At 38.0% G+C, this 17,946-nt stretch overlaps 1 protein-coding gene across 2 annotated transcripts in view; it reads left to right on the forward strand.

The window, feature by feature from the left end:
• The window catches only part of PRKDC (protein kinase, DNA-activated, catalytic subunit), an 85,465-nt gene that overhangs the window by 48,342 nt on the left and 19,177 nt on the right, over window positions 1-17,946 (forward strand). For both annotated transcript variants that reach the window (XM_027890210.1, XM_027890211.1), the window contains 15 exons: window positions 32-242; window positions 808-997; window positions 1,349-1,564; window positions 2,850-2,962; window positions 5,641-5,772; window positions 6,961-7,140; window positions 10,566-10,774; window positions 11,238-11,376; window positions 11,955-12,143; window positions 12,655-12,879; window positions 13,499-13,607; window positions 14,300-14,411; window positions 15,944-16,133; window positions 16,842-17,016; window positions 17,108-17,298. In XM_027890210.1, the coding sequence (XP_027746011.1) occupies window positions 32-242; window positions 808-997; window positions 1,349-1,564; window positions 2,850-2,962; window positions 5,641-5,772; window positions 6,961-7,140; window positions 10,566-10,774; window positions 11,238-11,376; window positions 11,955-12,143; window positions 12,655-12,879; window positions 13,499-13,607; window positions 14,300-14,411; window positions 15,944-16,133; window positions 16,842-17,016; window positions 17,108-17,298 (2,581 nt within the window). The remainder of the gene's footprint in view (window positions 1-31; window positions 243-807; window positions 998-1,348; window positions 1,565-2,849; window positions 2,963-5,640; window positions 5,773-6,960; window positions 7,141-10,565; window positions 10,775-11,237; window positions 11,377-11,954; window positions 12,144-12,654; window positions 12,880-13,498; window positions 13,608-14,299; window positions 14,412-15,943; window positions 16,134-16,841; window positions 17,017-17,107; window positions 17,299-17,946) is intronic.

The following is a 17,946-nucleotide window of genomic DNA, read 5'->3' on the forward strand; positions in this document are numbered from 1 at the left end:
ACAAAGAATAACTTTATTCCTTGCCTTACAGATTAATTGTTAGGAATTTCTGGAGTGAGGAGACAAGGTTACCGACAAATACTCTTGATCGCATGCTGTCATTGTTAAATTCTTTATATTCCACCAAGATTGAAACACAGTACTTGAGTCTAATCACAAATTTTCTGCTTGAAATGACTAGCAAGAGCCCGGATTATTCCAGAAAAATATTTGAGCATCCACTGTCTGAGTGCAAATTTCAGGTGAGTTGTGATGTTTTATCCTGTGTGCAGCCATGTGACAAATTGTATTCTTTAATGTAGTTACCACTTGGATGAGAAGGGCATAATAAAGGAAATTTTTAAGGGTTTTGTATTCCCTAGTTAACAGCTGCAACAGTCATGAGTTATGCACAGTATCAGAAGTCTGATGATTTTGTTGGGGAAATAATTTTCCTTTCAAAGAAGAAATATTTAATTAAAATAATTATATAAACCAAGTATAGCTGATGAGTACTGAAATACCTAAAAAAGAGGGTAGTGGAGAGAAGCAGCGTCAACTGGAGAAATATTGTGAAGAAACAGGAATACTAGTACAAGAGCTGTTAATCAGTCCTCAACTGACCAGTCCAAATTGGCCAGCTTTTTTGCTGACCTTGGGAGAACTTCTGTGTGTTTGCAGTTTTCATTTTTATTGTCAAATTCTGCTCCTGTACCTGGGATGATGTTTTAAATTCTGTGCTGTAATTTCTACTATCCTGACTCAGTGAGCGAATGCCAAAAGCCTCCATCTTTACTGCTCTACTTAAAAATCTCTCCTTGCTCGTAGGACTTTGTAATTGATTCCAGTTGGCGCTACCGAAGTACTGTGCTCACACCTATGTTTGTGGGGACTCAGGCTTCTCAGAGTATCCACAGGAATTTATCACAAGAAAGATCCCTTTCTGCTTCTGGGTCAGTCGGTGGTCAAGTGAGGGCTACCCAAAGGCAGTATGAATTTACACCTACGCAGCATGCCAGTAAGTCCAGACCAGTGTCTTCCGAAATTTTCTTGTTTGCTGTAGGAATGATTTAGTTTATGTCACATATGAATTTTTAATGTAAAAGTGTAAATACATTTAATACTGTGTTTTCAAGGACTTCTTTTGTGTGTTACAAGAGAAAAAAGGTCACTTTTTTAAGTCTCATACATATTTTATGTTCAGCCTAATGTAAAAGAAATTTGTTTCTTACCTAACAGCTTGAAATCTGTTCTGCACAAAAACACTGGGAATTATATTTTGCAGAGAGAAAAATGACCTGCTTCATAGATAATTTCACTTAATTTGTATGTGAGTATGTTACAGCTTTTTTGCAATTTTTTCTTGTAGGTGGTAGAAGTTCTTTTAATTGGCTAACTGGAAGTAGCATTGACACATTGGCAGAGTATGCAGTTCCTTCATCCTCTGAATCCTTATCTTCATCCATGCTGTTGGTTAGCAAACGGAGTGAAAAATTTAAACAAGCATCCTTTAAAGCAGTGGGGCCGGATTTCGGGAAAAAAAGGTTGAGTTTGCCAGGAGTTGAGGTGGACAGCAAAACTAAAGGTCTGTAAGCCTTATCTGTGTGCAATTTCTGTATGACTAGTACATTTCTATAAACCATCTTTGTCAGTCCTTTGGCTGGCAGTCTGTTATCTTTGAGACATTCTCATGGAGGTTCACCTTGAGAGATTTTGTTTCCGAACATAGTCTATGGCAGAAAGCTAGGATTGTGCTAGGAATTGTAAAATTGCGTGTTGCTAGATGAAAGTACTGAGAGGATATGAAACTAGTCAGTGTGATCTCTGTGTTCCTATATCTCTCCCTAAGATGATCTTAGCGTAAATGTCAGACAATTCTGTCCCTTCTGTTTTATATTTAACTGTGTATCTCTGTCAAGATGAAATCTCTTTAAACATGTTTTTCCAAACCATTTCAGATGTGCTCACGTGATCTGCAACATACTGCAATCTGTCATTATAATTACTTGTTTTTTTTCTGAGAATGCTCCTTCATCCACCCAGCCAATAACTGAAAATTTTCAGTAGTGTTTTGGAGTGGCTTAGGCTCCTTCTTCCTGTTTAACCTTTCAGTACTTTGTCATTAAAATTTTGACTGAAAGGATGGGATCAGGAGTTCAGCCAAAGATCTATAAAGATCAACCTTTTCAGTACCTGAGAGGTGTTTCCGGGCAGTTCTGAATGGACCATGCTGAACTACAGAAATAGAGAGATCAGTCTACCTTCCAGTCAGTTCCTGGTCTTCTACCAGGAAAATACTAGTTCTAGTGGTATGTTTTTGTTTGTTCACTCTGCTTTCCTAGAAAATGGACTGAAGTGAACAGTCTTTTAAGTGGTCTTTCTCCATGACTGTCCTGAGCAGGAGTTGATTCAGTGTCAGTTCTGTAATCATAACTTTAAAAATATTGTATGATATTATTGTTACCTAATCTTTGAATATATTTAGCACCTCTTTTATGTAGGGAGGTGCATACTTTATGGAATATAGTGCAAATACCATACTTGCTTTTGAGAACTTAAAATAAATCTGTTGTATGGGGCAGATTTGTTCATGAGTTTAAGTGCCTTTCCCAGTGCAATAATTTGACTTTTTTATCTCATCTACATGCTTGCAGTTTCTATATAAATGCTTATTACCTCTTCTCCTCAGAGCAACTGATTTGTTTTCATTTGCTATCTTATTGAAAGGCCTTACATTGAGTTGTTGGATAGGAAACTTAGGAGACTAGTTGGTAAGCTAACAAGTACAAAGATGATGTTTGTTATTATATGGTGGTCTTGCCTTAACTGTGAAGTTTGCATGAGAAAGGACATGATTGTATGTTTTCTAGGTATAGAAGAACGAGCTGAAATTCTAAGACTGCGGAGACGTTTCTTGAAGGACCAAGACAAACTCAGTCTGATTTATGCTAGAAAAAGTCTGGCTGAACAGAAAAGAGAAAAGGTTTGTCAATCCAAATAAGTTTAAAACGTCTCAGTGCTGTCTGCAGTGTTTTGCTTCTTCTCTAGTGGTAACTCTGTGAAGAAAGGGTAGATGTAAGGTACTGGTTGCTACTTTATGAGCTTTAAAAGGTTTGGTTTGGAAATCATGCTACATACACGCTTAAAGCTAAAGGATGTTACTTAACATGAGTGAAAAAGAGGTGAATGGTGACACTTCCAGTCTACTCTTTAATGTCCATGAAGTGATTTTACGTGATGGAAAAAGCTATGGGAAGCCCTTTACAGTTGTCAGTCTGGAAACTGGGGGCCTTGAAGCTACAGTATGCTGCAGAAATAGTTGGAGATATTATAATAGTTACAGAAATTATCCAGAGTCTGAACACAAACTCAAAAATGTGGTACAGTTGATGGACTGACCAGAACTGTTTTGAACTTTTAACCTGAAGGAATGTCAGTAATAATCATTTGCTGTGTGTTTGTCAAGGCCAGAAACTTACTACTTTGTGAGTTTCCTGGTTGTGTTATGTACTTACAATAAATCTAAGTATTTTTAAGCTCTGTAACAGTTTTTCAGAGGTTCCTGTTACTAAAAATAGCCTACATTACTGTCCAAAAATGATAGCAGTTAGACCAAAAGCAGAGGAACTCAGGATAGAGACCTACGAGTTTGAGACACTCTTGTAATTCTTTGCAGATGCAGACAACTGTGTAAACAGAACTTATGTCTGGAGGAACCACACAAACACCTATTTTAGCCAATTTGTGTTTATTTGCAGACTAAAGCTACAGTTTCCTCCCACCATGCAATAGAGGACCTGTAAACGCATTCTGTATGGCAGTCCAAAATACAGCCAACAAAACCACCTGTGATATTCCACAGTAAAAGACCAGAGGAGACTATGAATGCTCTCAGGATCCGTTAAACTTTTCAAGAGATTTGTTGCACATAAACACACATGGAGCTCTATGGTTTGCATTAATACTATATAGGACAGACCAGGAAAAATTAGATCCTGAGCAAGAGAGGATTTGGAAATAGCTTCAGCAAAGTCCTAATTTCCCAATAGCATATTTCTCTTGAAAGGTTTCTGAAAATCATCCCTTTAAAGTTCTGTAGCAGAAAAATTACCTCAAACAGCAAAATTATGAGGAGTTTACAGAAGAGAAAAAAAACTTTCAAACTTTCTTCTGGTTTTTTCTTCCATTTTACCAATGTTTATATCCACCCATTGCCTACTGATTTAATTGGTAATGGCAGTAGATAAAAATAAAAACCCAGCCTCTAAACTTACTGATTATTTCCTTATAATGTGCTATGAAAAAGAAGAAAAGCAGGAGGAAGAGATAGGTTTTGTTTGTATTTGATAGTAACTTTTGTTCAATTTAAAATTATTCCTTTAAGCCCCAGCAAAAGGCAGGACAGCTGTTTAAGAAGTGCAGTTTGCAGCAGTTTTAGTACAGTTTGGTTTAGGTTTTACTAGAATCATAGAATTGTTAAGGTTGGAAAAGACCTCTAAGATCGAGTCTAACCATTAACTAGCACCACTGTGTTCACCACTAAACCATGTTGCCAAGTGCTACATGCACATCTTTTAAACACTTCCAATGATGGTGTTTCTACCACTTCCCTGGACAGCTTGTTCCAATGCCTGAGCACCCTTTCAGTGAAAAAATTTTTCATAACCTCTAATAACTCTTCTGGGACAGCTTGTCCTGTTGATTGTCTTGGGAAAAGACACCGACCCCCACCTCACTACAACCTCCCCTCAGGTAGTTGTAAAGAATAAGCCTGAGCCTTCTTTTCTCCAGTCTAAACAATCCCAGCTTCCTCAGCTGTTGCTCATGAAACTTGTGCTCCAGTCTCTTCAACAGCTCTGTTGTTCGTTTGGACACACTCCAACACCTCAGTGTCTTTCTTGGACTTCAGAGCCCAAAACTGAACAAAGGATTCAAGGTGCTACCTCACCAGTGCTGAGTACAGGGTGACAATCACTTCCCTAGTCCTGCTGACCACATTTTTTCTGATATAAGCCAGGATGCCATTGGCCTTCTTGGCCATCTGGCTGGCTCATGTTCAGCCGACTGTTGACCAGCACCCCCAGATCACTTTCTGCTGGGCAGCTTCCCAGCTACTCTTCCCCAAGCCTGTAGGGCTGCATAGGGTTATTCTGACCTAAAGGAATCAATTTTGCCGCGTTCATTCTTCTTCCCCTCCCCATCCCACTGTATAAAACAAAACACAGAAGTTTTAGGAACCTCATTTTACTTTGCACCTGGGCCAGGCTGAGAATCATCATATTATGTATACTACTGTGGCTCAGCTAACAGGCAGTAACTTATTAAACCGTAACAACTCACTAGCTGTCAGTCATAATCATTCCCTTTGAAACTAGCCTAAGTACTGCTTGTATGTAAGCAGGATCTACAAGGCATTAAATATTAAAGGTTAATGGCTGAAGGAAGTCTATGAGCAAGTGTCATGGTTTGGCATTTTTAATTGACTAAGCTAATTTTGAGTTTAACCTTATTACAGCTTTATAGAAAATGTATTTGTCTATTAAGCATGGCAAAAGTTTATAAAACACTTTAGAAATGCTCTTGCTTATTTTGTCTTATCTAGATACTACTCTTTCTAAGTAATATGATTTATTATTTGTTAACATGAACATTGCATTTCAGGAGATGAAATCTGAGCTGAAGATGAAGTATGATGCCCAGGTGACTTTGTACAGAAGTTACCGAGTAGGAGACCTTCCTGACATCCAGATTGAGTACTGCAGTCTCATTGCCCCTCTGCAGGGCCTTGCCCAGGTCTGTCTGCTATTCAAAGGTCATTTGTGAAGTTTTCTGTTCCTGTAGGGAAAATGGCATGTACTTGGGCAACTGCTTCTAAAATTGGTTTATTGTTTTGTAGTCGAGCAGTAAGAAACACATTTCAAGAGTCTGTTTTTAAGGACTGTTTCTCCTACCCCTGTGCTCGAACAATGATGACAGAAGAGGCCTTCTGGCTTGCTACAGCTGAGTCAGACACTGAGGACCTGATACATCAGCTCTTGTCCATTGCCTCTGGGTTCCTCTACTTGAGAAACCACTTGGTGGTGATGCTTACAGGCAATATTGCAAAGGGCATCTCACTGTACAGCAACAAAACAACCATTTCTCTTCTATTATATGGCTATAACAGACTTGTAAAAATACAAATGAACTTACTGTGGCTAAGACTGGACTCAGACTACTCAGTAAAGCTAATCCAATATTCCTTTTCCTACCTGAGAACAGTAGAAACTGTAGACTGAACTGAGCAGTAGACTGAATCCCATTTTACATTTGTTGGGAAGTCACAGTCTTCCTGGTTACCTCTGTATTTCATTTCTTTTGATATCCCCTTATCACTGTGTAAAGGGAGAAAGTAGCAAACTCATGAGTTATCTGAATAGCAGTAGATAAAGAGTTGAACCAAATTCCAGGCCTGTGGTAGGCCAGGATGCATAGGATTATGTCACACACACAAGTGCAATTCTGGGTGGAAAAAATGCCTTTAAATCTCAAATGGAACTGTCTGCCTGTACTGTCTCTCTTTTAGCTGCCTCAGTGTTAGGTCCAGGTCTCCTCACACATCAGTGTCTTCTGTTTTTTCCTGAAACACCTCTTGACAGACTGTGGTGTCCATATCATGATATTGAGTGTCTGGTTCCTGTAATGGGAACTGTGAGTGTGTGAAAATTGTAAATTCTACCCTCTCCACCATTGGCCTGAAACCTACATTGTCTTGCAGTTTCTTTATGTAAAAGAACTAAGATGTGATTTGAATGGGTAGTACAGTAATTGTCAGCATAGGCAAGATGCATGCTGGACTAACTAGTCCACTAGTTAGTCCACTCCCAAAGAGTATCCATATAGGGATTAGGTATGGGGTGGTTCATATCTTTTAATTTTATTTATTAGCTATTTTTTCACTGCAAAATTCAGTGACCTTACTGCTTTTGTTGTAATTTACAGAAAGATCCAACATTTGCCAAGCAACTTTTCAGCAGTTTGTTTAGTGGAATTTTTCATGAAGTAGAAAAATCTAAAAATCCTTCTGAGAAAAACACCATTGTCCAGAAGCTGCTGAATGACTTCAATAATTTCCTCAGTACAAGCCTGTCGTACTTTCCACCATTCATTGCATGCATCCAGGTAAACTCTACTATATGGCATGAAAGTAACTGAATGTAGTGTCTTTGTCTGAGTGTGTGATAAACCCAGTGATGGTGAAGGTCAAATACTGTCACTGAAGTGTAGACAGAGGTGGAAAGAGAATTGTTAACCAGATGAGTATTTCAAGTGACGCTCGTTAAGGTGAACAAGGTAATTTTCTACGGAATCTGTAGAGTTTGAGTCGCCTATTAATGTTTTAATTGTATCAGTAACAAGAAGAGATTTGATTTTAAATGAAAGCCATTTCAATTGACATGAGAATTGAGAACAATTGAAAGGGCTGTGTGGGTGTCACATGCTTATCTTCCTGTTTCTGGGAAGTGCTTGCTGAGGAATTCTTTGATGTCTTGAGGATATCAGGAGCTGTCAGACTGTTTGTTGTTAGCCTCTCTTGCCTATTTTTTCCAATTAGTGCCCTGAAGTAGTTGTCTGGGGATTTTCAGTAAAGAGGGAAGGACTCACTCCCACCAAAGGGTGAGTGGGTGCACCACAGTTGTTTCACTGGAAAAGAAATACAAGCCTTTCTGTGTTTGAGAATATGCTGACCTATGAGAATATACTGACCTGGAATAGACTGTGCATTTCATCTTTTAACCCAGTTTTCAGGGAGATAAAAAAACTTGTCCAAGCACCTGTTATATACTCATTGTCACTATATTTAATGGTTCTTGTCAACTGTGTTGATCTTAATATTGTGTCTGATTCTTAGTTCTCAAAAGAATCTTTTTTAAGTGGCAGCTAGTGGCTTCTTTTTTGTTATGGAAATTTAAATATTCTGTGACAGTAGATGTCATTGGTAATACAGAAGAAACTAGTTCAGAGTAGCTTTGTAAACAGTGACAAACTTTGCTTCTTAGTACTTGCATTTACACATCTGAAAAAATGTAATTTCTTGTTTACTTTTTTTTCCTGTGCAGCTGCATAAAAGGTCAAATACTATGGGGAATTTTCTGGGCTGTCTTGGTATGTTTCGAGCCAGTGTCTCACAATAGCAATCTGTTAATGTTCCCTCTTGACATCGCATTTGTTGGTTCTCTGTCTCGATGATCTTATTTGAGTTGAATTATGCTGACTGTTAGACCCTATTAATAACACTTTTGAGTTAGGTTACTTTTTTTCTGAAAAAAGAATGAAGACTCAAAAAATAAGTAAGTTAAAATTCATCAAAAATATGAGCAATAGGAGCATCTCATTGCCATCCTCGTTGATAACAAAAGAACAACAGCATGAAGGCAAGCCTCAGCCTGTGAATTTGAGTATCCTGCATAACAGTGAGAGGAAGTCTTTTCCCCAGTAGGAAATAGAGTTCATATTGATCAAGAGAGTGAGCTGGAAGAGTGTGAACAAGAGCACAAGAGTGTCAAAGCTGCCATTTGGCTCACACAGACTGTCCTAGTGGCTTGATCATTTGTAAATACAGCTTCTGTGTCCTGTATACCAACAATGTAATGAATGCTGGCTGGTTTTGGAAAAGCTTCTAATTCACTGCTGCTTCCTTCTGGCTGTTTCACTTTTATTCTTCTACAGGTTCACGTTCCATCAGGAGAATAACTTAGTGGTAAAAAGAGCTGGTTTTGTCTACATGTATAATCTTAAAATTGATTATGAAGCTCTGGGATTCACTTTCAGGACAGATTAAGAACCAACTGAAATACTAAAAGTTAAATCCGTGACAAATGTTTACGTAGTCTCCATAAAGATATTTGGCCTCTGAAGATCATATAATTGCCTTGTAAATATTTTAGCTGTCAGGCCAGATGCCATTCACCCTAATCTTTGAACATGTGGTGCAAGGAAAGACAGAGCATGTTGCATATGGAGCAGGGAGCATTCCATCTGCTTTCAGAAGATAAGTGATCAAATAGTCACCAAAATGTACTAAATAGAAAGATACCTCCTTTGATGTGGGACTGTGTCTGTGAATTTTGAGTTTGGGAGGGTATTCGTTCTTTGGACATACCATTATATTTGCACAGTTCTTACACTTCCTCCCGTGCTAAGAGAAAGGGCATTTGGTTTTACCTTAGCAAAGTTGTTTTTGAGTTTTCAGATTGTGCTGTTGACACTGTGTTCCTGACATAACCCCTAAAATGTGGCAGTCAAGGGATATGTGCCTCTACACAGAAGTGTCATGGGCTTGTGTGCAGCTAATTGAAATTACCTGAATAGTAGATTAAATATACATGCTAACTCCTCTTTGGGATCTTCCTGGTCTGTAACTCAGGAAACCAGAAGAAGCTATGTTTTTTTCCTTTTTTTTTAACTGAGTACAAATTTGTTAGCGTGAGTCTCAACCATACAAATTGTGTCAAGAATTTGCTTATGCCAGGTGCCTATTCTGTAGTTTTTGTGGTGGTTGTCATTTATTGAAGAAGTGTAGCCTGGTTATTCTCAGTCTCCTGTTGCAATTTCCAAATATTGTTTTCCTTTCACATAGTATTCTTGAATATGCTATGTTGCAAGAATCAAACTTTAATTTTTGTTCTAAAACTTGATTCTGTTTCTTTTAATCAAAGTTATACTCCCTCTCTTCTCTGTTGTAGATTTTTTTCTTCCCGTTTGTTTAAGATACTATTGCAACTTTTCTCTACATTAAGTGGCCAAAAAAAAAAAAAAAAAGAAAAAAAGCCCAGCACTGGCTTTAATAACATGCTACTTTCTTGATATTTTATGTGTATTTACAATAGTGATTTAAGTAATTTAGTAAACCTTCGAGTAACAAAAATGTTTATCCCTGAAAATGAGGTTAGTCTGTAGTTGGACTAATGTTAAATAAAGATGCGCTAGAAATATTGTTATGTCTTTAAATCAGGCAGGAGTAGATGAGTACAGTACTAGATGAGTCTTAACAGGAAGCTGTGATATGCTAAAACCAGCTAAGTGTGTGGATAGAAAGCCTCCAGCTCAGAGGAGACTGTGTGGTTAATCCTGCCTTTGGCTTACAGCAGGAACACACCACTGAGTAGGTTAAGTGAAACACAGCTGCTGTGTAGCAGGCACAGTCCTGCCAACAAACAGAAGGAAAAATTCAGGCTGTCAGTGCGTCCACCTACCTCTCCCCCACTTTCCTTGTGATTGTGTCCAGAGAGTTTCAGAATCACGGAATATTCTGAGTTGGAAGGGACCCAGAGGGATCATCTAGTCCAACTCTTAAGTGAATGGCCTGTAGTTGTCCCATGTCCTGGAGGCAAATTATATGGGGTTATTCTGTCCTGTTCTCTGTCCAAAGAGCAACAGCACTGAAGGGAAAGATTTTCCAGAGTCAGGAACTTCTGGAGATCTAATGGCTTATTTCCAAAATTTGCACTATAAGGAAAGGGATACCAAATAATTGATCTGTAGAAGGTAACAATCAGTATATTTTTGCAGCAAATAGACACCTGTTGTTTTGTTTTATTTTACAGGAAATGAGTTACCAGCACAAAGCACTACTAGAACTGGATTCAGCTAATGTGAGCACGAGCTGCCTTGCAAGTTTGCAGCAGCCTGTGGGCATCCTCCTTCTGGAGCGTGCCCTGATGGCTCTGTCCCCTGCGGAGGAGCCCCCATCCAAACGGATGCGCGGAAGGACAGAGCTTCCCCCGGATATGATCAGATGGATTGAACTTGCCAAGTAAATTCTTGTTTTTGACAAGTTACTCCCATTCAGATTTGCCTTTTGAAGAACTCTGCCTTTATAGCTTATGTGATTTCCTTTTTAGTCTCAGTAACCCAACTTTTCTAGAATTAGATATACTTTCAATTTCCTTTCAGTTAATTACTATTTTTCTGTGAGAGCAGTTACACTTAACAGCTGTGCACTCTGATGATGCCATCAGACTGCTGAAAAACATCTTGTTCATAGCTTTTCAGCTGCAGGAGTTTCCACAGTTTAGATATTAAACCTAAAAGGTGAAGTTTATGTAATTAAGTATATATTTCAGATGCTACATAGCAAATTGTCTTTTTTAAATTTTCTATTACCAGCTATAGTAGTATTACTGCTTATTGAATTATTATTTTTTTGAAAAGCTTCTTTTTGCATTGTTATATATCTGTTCAACTAATTAAAAGATTTCTCTCTTCAATTTCACTAGACTCTACCGATCTCTTGGGGATTATGATGTTCTTCGTGGCATTTTCAGTGGTAAGATTGGGACTAAGGAAATTACACGGAAAGCGTTGTTGGCGGAAGCAAGGAGTGATTATGCTGAAGCAGCTCGATGTTATGATGAGGTAAAATGTCAGCAAGATTCTTTTGTTTCATAAATCTCTCATGACTTAAAACTAACAAGCCACAATTAAACATTTTGAGAAGCAACATGTATAGTTTAAAATGTCCCGGTGTTTTATGTGGTTGATGGTTCAGTCTGTAAAGACATTGGTAACAGATGAGCAGTCACAGCAGAGCAGTAAACGTGATGCTTTTCTTACTGTTTGTTACAAAACTGCACATGTATAATTATCTAGGCAGACAAGTAAAACACTATGGGCAAACTACAACCCCAAGAGAGCAAATTGGATGTGTTCGTGGCATGAGTTATAGCGGGTAAAAAGGAAGGAGGATCTCTAACCTTCTTTTAAAGTGTTTACTTTTTAAGAAATGCAGGTTTACTAAAGGCATCTACCGGATAATCACTTGTATATGAATATTGACAATTGAATTTTCTTCATTTAATGCTTCTGTCGCACTCTGGTAAATGAATAGATATTTTTGTGACAATGAATTACAGCTAAGTTCCTGGTGATTTAGAATTGAAACAAGTGCCAGAGTCCTGCTAAGAACCCTTTTTCCCTGCAAATTCATTCCCTAGGCACTCTCTAAAGAAGACTGGCAAGACGGAGAGCCAGCAGAAGCGGAGAAAGACTTCTGGGAGCTTGCGTCTCTGGAATGCTATGACCACCTCACAAACTGGAAGGCTCTGGAGTATTGTGCTACTGTTAATATTGACAGTGGAAAACCTCCAGACCTAAGCAAAACATGGAGTGATCCATTTTTCCAGGTTTTTAGAAGTCACTTCATTGATACTGCACCATTTTTTATCTCTGCAGGAATGTCAGACAGTATGGAGATTGTGACCGAAAATCAACTGCATTATTTGGGTTACCGTAGTATGGAAGTTAGCAGAGAGTCTGATGCATGAAAATAATTGAAGCAAATACTTTTAATTTTATGTTGAGTCTATGGCTTATCATATAGGACCAGCTTTATGATCACCTTTTTCTTTTTGCAGTTTTTTTGTTGTGTTTTTCGCTTTTATTTGTTCTCTCTTTTTAAGAGTTAACAAACGCTGGTTTCGATAGTAGAGTTTGCTGACAACTTCTTGAGCTATCAGAAAAGGCTGCTGTGATTTGTTAGCAAATGAGAATTTGTCTAAAGGGAAAACATTTAAGAAAACCATTGAAAATATTTTTATATTTATTTGATCTGCCACTGAGAACATAAAAATTGATCATTTAATATTTCATTCCTGGTAATAAGGTAATAAGCATCTATTAATTTTCACCTTGCAGGAGACATATCTGCCCTATATAGTACGCAGTAAGTTGAAGTTACTGCTCAGTGGGGAAAATGACCAGACTTTGCTAACATTTATTGATGATGCAATGAAGACAGAACAGAAGAAAGCCATTATAGAAATGCATTACAGCCAAGAGCTTAGTCTCCTTTACATCCTGCAAGATGATTTTGACAGAGCCAAATATTACATTAGCAATGGCATGCAGATCTTCATGCAGGTAAAAATCTCTTCTATCTCTGGTATGATTCTTCTGTGAAACTATTAAACTGTTGTTGCTATTGCTGCTGCTGGATTATACTCGCAAGAGAAACACTTGCTCAAGCAGAATGACATGTAGGTGCCTCCCGTATCATATGACAGAACTTCTTGCTTGAATTCACTGCTTGCAATGGTGAGGGATGAGTGAGCCAGTGGAGTGCATCCTCCCATTTTTATTTATTTTGTTCTACTGATTTCATCTTTTAGACATTTTTCAGAATAATTGTTTGTGCAGGCAATAAAAATTTTATTTCATTCATCTTTTCAGAAGCCTCCTTTCCCCAGAACAAACTTGCAACAGAGTACTGCATTGAAAAGTTACAAGTTCCATCCGTTACCAAATTTTAATTAGACTGTAGGACTTTGATAAAACCTAGGATAGGAATTGTAGCTAGAATATGCCTCTACACTTGTCCAGAGCAGAGTTGCTCTCTGATTACAGGCTACTAAATTACTTTTAAGAGATTGGGTTCTAAAGCATAATATATAGCAGCATCAGATCAGAAGTTTGTAGAGCACTGAATAGAACCATGTTGTAAAATTCTATGAAATCTTTCATTCTCTCCCTTTCTTTGCAGAGCTATTCCAGTATTGATTCTTTGTTATATCAAAGTCGAATGACCAAACTGCAGTCTGTACAAGCACTGACAGAAATACAGGATTTCATCAATTTTATGACCAAGAAAAGTAAAGATTTTTTTTTTCTCAAATGATTTTCCTTTCATTGCGTTAAATAATCATGGTTTCCTGAACTTTGAATTTCTGAACTCCTGTTTGAAAAAGGATAAGTCTGGAATTACTTCTTAATATCTTCTTGACAGTAAGAACTATTACAGTTCTGTAAGATAGGCTTGAAGATAATTCTGTGTTCTTTTGCAAAGTTTTATTAGCATAGCTCTTGTGATAAGAGTAGAGTATCTCTTTTAGAAGTGTAAATAGTAGTTTTAAACTAAATTTTTTTTTGTTGGAGTAACTTTTGGTAATAACTAGTGTTTAACAGAGATAAAAGATGGGTGTGGTATATAAGTTATAGCTACTGAGGTAGGCATGAATTGCAAATTTATGCACATAAACCAAATTATATATTAAATTTAGTTAACAGTTCCACTATATTCCAGCATGTTCCTTTGTGGAAAGGAGCCTACCCAGTGGTAACCTCCAGTGACAGTTGACAGTGATGTCCTTATTGAATCTCCTGTGCTCCAGCAATAAACAAAAGCAATATGATCACAAAATAATGGATTTAGTGCAAGCCCAGAAATGCAGGTGGATTGCTTAATTGCAGTTTTCTGGTTTGAATGTTAGACTATGTTTTGTTTAGCCCTTTATCATGCTGTTTGGCTTTGGATGCATCTGAAGTGTTCTTAATTGATTTCTAGGTAACTTAGCTTCAGAGGCTTCCCTTAAGAGACTTCTCCGAATTTGGACAAGCAGATATCCAGATGCTAAAATGGATCCTATGAACATCTGGGATGATATCATTACAAATCGGTAATATTGCATTCTTGGACTAGCTTAAGTTCTGTCTGTCTACTGAGTTCCAAGAAGTTCTTTTTCTAATGCTACTTTTTTTTCATATTAGAGCGGGGGGGGGGGGGGCACAGTGTATGACTTTTTTTATTCCCACCATTTTAATACCTTTATCAATATAACTGGTAGGGTTCTGTGACTGACTTGTGATTAGGAACAAAAGGAGGTTGAGAAATGGCTGGGAAATAAACCATATTTTGATAGGGAAACACAGACACTAGTTTAGGCATTTTCTTGCATCAGTGACTACATGTACTGTGCAAGCTAGCCCACTTCAGTGGCCCTTAAACATCCCCACTCGTAATTGAGTAGATTAGCGGCATTTAGCTCAATGAAACACCACCCGAAAGGCCGGTCTGTTATGAATAAAAATACTTGCCTGCTTAGTAGGCAGTTACAAAATAAGGGGGCATACAAAATAAGCCCTGTCACTGTCAGTACTTCACCTGTGCTCTAATTGGAGACTTCTGCTGTGCAACTGTTGCTAGAAAGAAAAGAGGCTCTCTGGAGACTTCTTTGGATTAGCTCCGAAGAAGCTGGAATGCTTTTTCAGATTTGAAAGTTTTCTGTCCTTGCTGTGGTGTCTGTCTTCGTCCTAGTTCATTCTTCCAGTGCAAATCTAGATCAGTTTTGCTTTCCTGGGCAGCAGCTTTAACACCTCTGATATGTACTGTGCTCTGTTATTTATTTTATTATCTCTTGGTGTCAGGAAAGCCTGGCTACAGAGGAGCTTATTGTAGTTCAGTATTAGAGAGAATAGATGGCATAACTTACTTCTTCACAAAGTCTCAAAGATTTATGACATGGAGGGTTGTCAGAGTCTTAAACATTTTATGTGCTTTTAGAAAACCTTTATCTCATCTTGAATTAGTAACAAAGGATGTGCCAAGTGCCACTTCAGACTGTAGTGCTGTCCTCTGCTTTGAGTAGCAGTCTACATAATGAGATGTGCTATTAAATTGGATAGGACTAGCTGTGGAATAAAGAGGATTCAGCATTCATTCATGGCAACTCACTTTCAAAAACTGAGTGTATGGTTGCTGATCTTTTCTACAACACAGATTTCAATGGTGGCATGTGTTGATGTGATACACATTTAAATAGCAGGTTGAGATAAAATACAGCCTGACCCTTTCACTAAATAATTGAGACTCCTTTTTGTTTGCACTTCTGCCAAGTTGGAATGCGAGTTATGGCTTGGTGGAACTTAGGGTCTCTAAAGGAAGTAACTAACAAAAAATCCCACTTTGTTATGGACATTTTCTAATATTAATCTTGTCAGTTCAATATCCTAGAATGCTCTCAGGGTCAACCTGTCCCCAGCTACAAGTTTCCAGACTCTGAAGACTGTGTTTAGCCCTTGCCAAAGGTGATCGCTATAGCTTGCCATTTTTCCTTAGCTTTTTTTACTGCTAGGCAGATCAACATTTTTGAACATTCATTTCCCTGAATGTATACCAGAATGACTTGTACCCCTTTTTGTTGTTGTGCAGGTGTTTCTTTCTGGACAAACTGCAGGAGAAACTTCCCTCTTATCAGGCCAATGATAGTATGGAGGTGGATGAAGAATACAGTGCTGGTGAACAAATGGAAGTAGATCAACAGGATGAAGATATTTACTCAATGATTAAAAGCTGCAAATTTAATATGAAAATGAAGATGATAGAAAGCGCCAGGAAACAGGTGACTGTACTGTCTGATAACTGAATGCTTCAGCAATACTGAAGTTCTTTTTTTCAGTTTTCATTAGTGCTGTTAGTTAACACTTAGATAAAGTAAAGCTAAGTGGCCTTGAAATTTTGATTTGGATCTGGCTGTTGAAATGACTGAAACATAGCCACTTTGATGATGGGCCCATAGTGTTTCAAGCTTGAGACAAGATGAATAATCTTTGAATCAAGGTCTCTCCTCTTCTGAGTTGCTGCAGAAATCTGCAGTCATTGACAAGAGTTTATTTTAAGCAATGTGATAAGCAAATATAATATAACACTGTTGCGTTGACTCTACACTCTTGAAGGAGTAAGTGAAAAGTAACATTTCCTTTAATGTTACTTCCGGGAAACTTTTCATCAAAACACAAACATAAGTGATCTTCTTAATGGTGTTATAAACCAAGTTACATTTCCCATATGTGTTTGCACTACAGAGCAGTTGATGCCTGTTCAGTCCTGCAGCTGGAATTATTTTTTTTCAGTTTGTTAAACCTCTGTTCTTCTCTTTTCAAATTTGTCCACAAATATGTTTTTGAATATAAGACTTGTCAAGCAGTGGACATCTCTTTGTCTTACTATAACTTCACTTAAATCTTGTCACCCCTTAGTTGGGTTGCAGACAGGTTTTAGTTCCTCTTCAAATATATTGTCTGAAAATTCTATCTTATTCTGAATACAGAACAGCTTTGCAGTTGCCATGAAGCTTCTGAAAGACCTACGCAAGGAAGCCAAAATGAAGGAAGACTGGCTGATGAGGTGGAATTACACTTATTGCCGCTTCGTGCATAGTAGCAGCCGGAACCTGAGCTCTCCGGAACGTGTCCTCTCAGTGTTAAAAACCATCTCCCTGCTTGGTAACAGCCCTCTCTTTGCTTCACATTGTTTGTTATACAAAGCTGCTTTGTTGTCTAGTTAGTTACCAACTTTGTTTCTGAATTCCAACAGAAGATACCAAATCTGACTATCTTAGCAAGAACATAAGAGCCTTACGAAACCAGAATCTTCTTCTGGGTACTACCTGCCACATCATGGCCAACGCTCTTATTCAGGATCCAAGATGTCTTGAGCAAATTGAGAAAGAAAAGGCTGAGAAGATATCACTAATATCAGGAGAAAGTCTTGAGAATCCTGAAAAGGTAAATGAGAGGAGAAAATCTTTTAGTTTTTTCAGTATTGTAATTACTACTTCAAATTGCTACTTCAGTAGGTAGTGATGGGTAAGGGTAGATACAGAGCATGTGAAACCTGTCTGCAATTAGCAGAGATTTGTCCACCAACACCAACTAAAGAAAAAAAGAAAAAGAAAAAAGCTGTGGTTGCTTGTTTTTCCTGGTTTTTTGCTCTCCTGGAGTTCTGAACCGCCGTAGCCTCTTTAACTGGGAAAGCATTCTTGTGTTTTTATTCCTCTGTTTTGAGTGGAGGGGGAGGACATAGCAGCTGCATGCACAGTGTCAAGACAAGGCTTGGGATCCTAAAAGAATGCCTTGATTTCAGCTGAACATTTCTGAGCTGCTTCTTGCTGTCAGACTGTCTTATTTGATAAAGAGATCTTTATAATACTGATACATTACTTTATTTAAATAACTGTAACGATAGAGAGGAGATAGATTTTTAAGGCAGAGCATATGCAGGTCATCTTTGCCTATTCTGGGGAGGTGTGCATTTGAAGAGTCAGTGACAGCCTGCTGCATCTGAAATCATACATGTCAGTTGTCCCAGATGCTGTGGCATTGACTTCTTGTCTGTCAATTTGATTAAGAGTTTGAAGTACCACTGCTGGCTTA

The sequence above is a fragment of the Empidonax traillii genome, unplaced genomic scaffold (genome assembly GCF_003031625.1).
Source record: "Empidonax traillii isolate 1590-97213 ecotype Southwest subspecies unplaced genomic scaffold, ASM303162v1 scaffold281:size1424471, whole genome shotgun sequence".
NCBI lineage: Eukaryota > Metazoa > Chordata > Aves > Passeriformes > Tyrannidae > Empidonax > Empidonax traillii.